Source organism: Mizuhopecten yessoensis, unplaced genomic scaffold (assembly GCF_002113885.1).
Source record: "Mizuhopecten yessoensis strain PY_sf001 unplaced genomic scaffold, ASM211388v2 scaffold125, whole genome shotgun sequence".
Lineage (NCBI taxonomy): Eukaryota > Metazoa > Mollusca > Bivalvia > Pectinida > Pectinidae > Mizuhopecten > Mizuhopecten yessoensis.
In genome coordinates, this window is record NW_018403390.1 from 82771 (window position 1) to 87567 (window position 4797).

The 4797-nt window shown below is 36.2% G+C and overlaps 1 protein-coding gene across 1 annotated transcript in view; it reads right to left on the reverse strand.

Moving 5' to 3' along the window:
* The window catches only part of LOC110455356, a 29800-nt gene extending 25942 nt beyond the window's left edge, over positions 1–3858 (reverse strand). Inside the window, exons 1-3 of the mRNA XM_021505481.1 lie at positions 3771–3858; positions 3365–3523; positions 1461–1622 (exon numbers count right to left, since the gene is read on the reverse strand). Coding sequence (XP_021361156.1) covers positions 1461–1622; positions 3365–3523; positions 3771–3858 — 409 coding nt within the window. The remainder of the gene's footprint in view (positions 1–1460; positions 1623–3364; positions 3524–3770) is intronic.
* Positions 3859–4797: the final 939 nt, after the last annotated feature.

Here is a 4797-nt window from a genome sequence, read left to right on the forward strand (position 1 = left end):
AAATATCATCTCCCTGGGCATTTTGGTTATTGAGAAGAAGATGTTTAAAGTTTTTGACATATTTGACCCCTGTGACCTTGAAAATAGGTGAAGGTCATTTATTTGAACAAACTTTGTAGCCCTTCATCCAAGTTTGCTTCTGGCCAAATATTGACACCCTAGGCCTTTCGGTTATTAAGAAGAAGTCGTTTAAAGTAAAATATTGACGCCGGACGACGGACGGACGACGGACGCCGCGCCACGGCATAAGCTCACTTGGCACTTCGTGCCAGGTGAGCTAAAAATGTAGGAGAAAATCTCCATATATAAAAATCAAATACTGAAATGAACAAAGGGCAATAACTTTTGCAAAAATCGTCGAATCAAAATTCTTTTCAAGGAAACACAACAAAATATCATGATTATAATGTATACAAAGTTTCAAAGAGATCCGTTGAAAACTGTAGGAGAAGATTGCTGGACAAAAATCAAATACTGAAATGAACAAAGGGCAATAACCTTTGGAAAAATTGTCGAATCAAAATTTGTATAGGGGAGACACAACTTCACATCATGATTATAATGTATACCAAGTTTCAAAGAGATCCGTTTGAAAAATGTAGGAGGAGATTGCCGGACAAAAATGAAATACTGAAATGAACAAAGGGCAATAACTTTTGGAAAAATAGTCAAATCAAAATTCTTATAAGGGAGACACAACTTCATATCATGATTTAAATGTATACGAAATTTCAAAGAGATCGGTCGAAAAATGTAGGAAAAGATTGCCGGACAAACAAAAGTTTACGCCGGACGGACTGACAAACTATGCCATACCATAATACTCCCGTCAAATTTGACCGGTGTATAAAAAGTGGTCAACACAGATGGTATTTTAATACAGGTTCAGTTCACAATGATATCACTTAACAATGGGGACCACTAAAATTGACTTCTTAACAGAGGTGGTCTCTTTATGGAGATGGTCTCTTAACAGATGTGATCACTTAACAGAGGTGGTGTCTAAACAGAGGTGGTATCTTAATGGAAATGGTCTCCTAACAGAGGTGGTCACTTAACTGGGGTGGTCTGTTAACAGGGTTGGTCTCTTAGGAGTGGTGGTCTCTTAACACAGGTGGTCTCTAAACACAGGTGGTCTCTTATCACAGGTGGTCTCTTAACACAGGTGGTCTCTTAACAGGGGTGGTCTCTTAACAAAGGTGGTCTCTTAACAATGGTGGCCTCTTAACAGAGGTGGTCTCTTAACAAAGGTGGTCTTTTAACAAAGGTGGCCTCTTAACAGGAGTGGTCTCTTAACACAGGTGATCTCTTAACACAGGTGGCCTCTTAACAGAGGTGGTTGAATGAGCAGGTTTGACTATATGTACAATTAAATATATAAACACACATTATCTCAATCATTGAACTATGCACACACCAAACTGATCATGGAGAAGCCAGCTGGATACATGTCTACTTACGGAAACTGAATTTCCAGAAGTTGTTTTTTGGGCAAGTGAGGTCAGCGAGACCTCCTAAGACCCACATGTCTCGTCCGTACACTACAGCTGTATGACCATGGCGAGCCTCCGGGATCATATTTGGAGGCTGACGAGGAATCACCTGTTCCCATTCTTCATCCTCTGTTAAAAAAGACACACCCTTTTGTTATATAAATCTTTATCTAATACATAATGAAATATCCTAAATCATTTATTCATTATAATTAATGAATTTATAACTTTGTCATTTAGAGCAAATTTTCCTCTTTAATCTAGTTAAACTTATTTTCTAACTAAGAGAAATACTTAAACCATTTGAAATGAAGACATGCAACTTGGAAAGGGTAGTTACTGGTACTATAGTTTATAAAGGGAAGCAAGTCTAGTTACCGGTACTATAATTTATAGGGAGAAGCAAGTCTAGTTACTGGTACTATAGTTTATAAAGGGAAGCAAGTCTAGTTACTGGTACTATAATTTATAGGGAGAAGCAAGTCTAGTTACTGGTACTATAGTTTATAAAGGGAAGCAAGTCTAGTTACTGGTACTATAGTTTATAGGGAGAAGCAAGTCTAGTTACTGGTACTATAGTTTATAAAGGGAAGCAAGTCTAGTTACCGGTACTATAGTTTATAAAGGGAAGCAAGTCTAGTTACTGGTACTATAGTTTATAAAGGGAAGCAAGTCTAGTTACTGGTACTATAGTTTATAGGGAGAAGCAAGTCTAGTTACCGGTACTATAGTTTATAAAGGGAAGCAAGTCTAGTTACCGGTACTATAGTTTATAAAGGGAAGCAAGTCTAGTTACAGGTACTATAGTTTATAAAGGGAGAAGCAAGTGTAGTTACTGGTACTATAGTTTATAAAGGGAAGCAAGTCTAGTTACTGGTACTATAGTTTATAGGGAGAAGCAAGTCTAGTTACCGGTACTATAGTTTATAAAGGGAAGCAAGTCTAGTTACCGGTACTATAGTTTATAAAGGGAAGCAAGTCTAGTTACAGGTACTATAGTTTATAAAGGGAGAAGCAAGTGTAGTTACTGGTACTATAGTTTATAAAGGGAAGCAAGTCTAGTTACTGGTACTATAGTTTATAGGGAGAAGCAAGTCTAGTTACCAGTACTATAGTTTATAAAGGAAGGCAAGTCTAGTTAGCGGTACTATGGTTTATAGGGAGAAGCAAGTGTAGTTACTGGTACTATAGTTTATAAAGGGAAGCAAGTCTAGTTACTGGTTCTATAGTTTATAAAGGGAAGCAAGTCTAGTTACCGGTACTATAGTTTATAGGGAGAAGCAAGTCTAGTTACCAGTACTATAGTTTATAAAGGGAAGCAAGTCTAGTTACCAGTACTATAATTTATAGGGAGAAGCAAGTCTAGAAAGGGTAGTTACTGGTACTATAGTTTATAAAGGGGAGCAAGTCTAGTTACTGGTACTATAGTTTATAAAGGGAAGCAAGTCTAGTTAGAGGTACTATAGTTTATAAAGGGAAGCAAGTGTAGTTACCAGTACTATAGTTTATAAAGGGAAGCAAGTCTAGTTACTGGTACTATAGTTTATAAAGGGAAGCAAGTCTAGTTACTGGTACTATAGTTTATAGGGAGAAGCAAGTCTAGTTACCAGTACTATAGTTTATAAAGGGAGGCAAGTCTAGTTACCGGTACTATAGTTTATAAAGGGAAGCAAGTCTAGTTACTGGTACTAAAGTTTATAAAAGGAAGCAGGTCTAGTTAACGGTACTATAGTTTTTTAAAGGGAAGCAAGTCTAGTTACCGGTACTATAGTTTATAAAGGGAAGCAAGTCTAGTTAGCGGTACTATAGTTTATAAGGGGAAGCACTAAAGGGAATATAAAGTGTTATATAAAGCATGGAACCTGACTTACCTGTGTGGAAGGCCCAGAGGTCAGCCTTTGAGCCTTGAAGGTCGACATGCCCCCCGTAGATGTACATGTGATGGTCGTACAGGACGGCAGTATGATGACGTCGTACCCCCGGATGTGATGAGTAGGCCTCTACCCAGTGACGTCGGATGTGCTGCAAGTCTTTATCATCAAAATAATGTTATATTACCAGGATATTAGTTTGTATACGTCAACATTAAATTGTACTTGTGTTAAAAATATCTTGTTATAGTTGTCATTACATCAATGATTTAATATTGAATTAATTTAACAGACATCATATGTAGAAACTCTGACACCATCAGAATAGGAGTACATTAGAAATATGTATTATTTCTGTATAACTGACAGGGTTGATGATCCAGAGATATATTTACTGGTTACTTACCTGGGTTGATGATCCAGAGACAGGATTCGGTGAGGTCATCCTCAAAGCCTCCTCCAAACAGCAGCAGCAGTCTCTGAAAAACAAACATTTCACTGTTAGGTAATTTGTACTTTAAGATCATATAGCACCAAACTCATTACTTTTAAAATTTAATGCCATCATCCCTCTCTGAGATAGCTATAAAATACCATGAATTTAAATGGAAAAACTCTATTGCAAAAAGTGGACATTATACTATCAATAACATAAACCACTTGCATTCTAAACAAATACCAGGTTGTAATCAAATGCAAGTTATCTCTATATAATAAAAACAAAAAGGATTTAAATAAGGAATCTGATAGTCACATATGTTAAATGTAAATGTTAATCTCTTTGATCAACTTCTCTAAAACTTGACTATAAACTGGCTGTAACTATAAACCCTGTTACTATAAACCCCATAACTATAAACCCTGTTACTATAAACCCTGTAACTAAAAACCCTGTAACTATAAACCCTGTAACTATAAACCGTGTAACTATAAACCCCATAACTATAAACCCTGTTACTATAAACCCTGTTACTATAAACCCTGTAACTATAAACCCTGTAACTATAAACCCTGTTACTATAAACCCTGTTACTATAAACCCTGTAACTATAAACCCTGTAACTATAAACCCTGTTACTATAAACCCTGTTACTATAAACCCTGTAACTATAAACCCTGTAACTATAAACCCTGTTACTATAAACCCTGTAACTATAAACCCTGTAACTATAAACCCTGTAACTATAAACCCTGTTACTATAAACCCTGTAACTATAAACCCTGTAACTATAAACCCTGTAACTATAAACCCTGTTACTATAAACCCTGTAACTATAAACCCTGTAACTATAAACCCTGTAACTATAAACCCTGTTACTATAAACCCTGTAACTATAAACCCTGTAACTATAAACCCTGTAACTATAAACCCTGTTACTATAAACCCTATAACTATAAACCCTCTTACTATAAACCCTGTAACTAAAAACCCT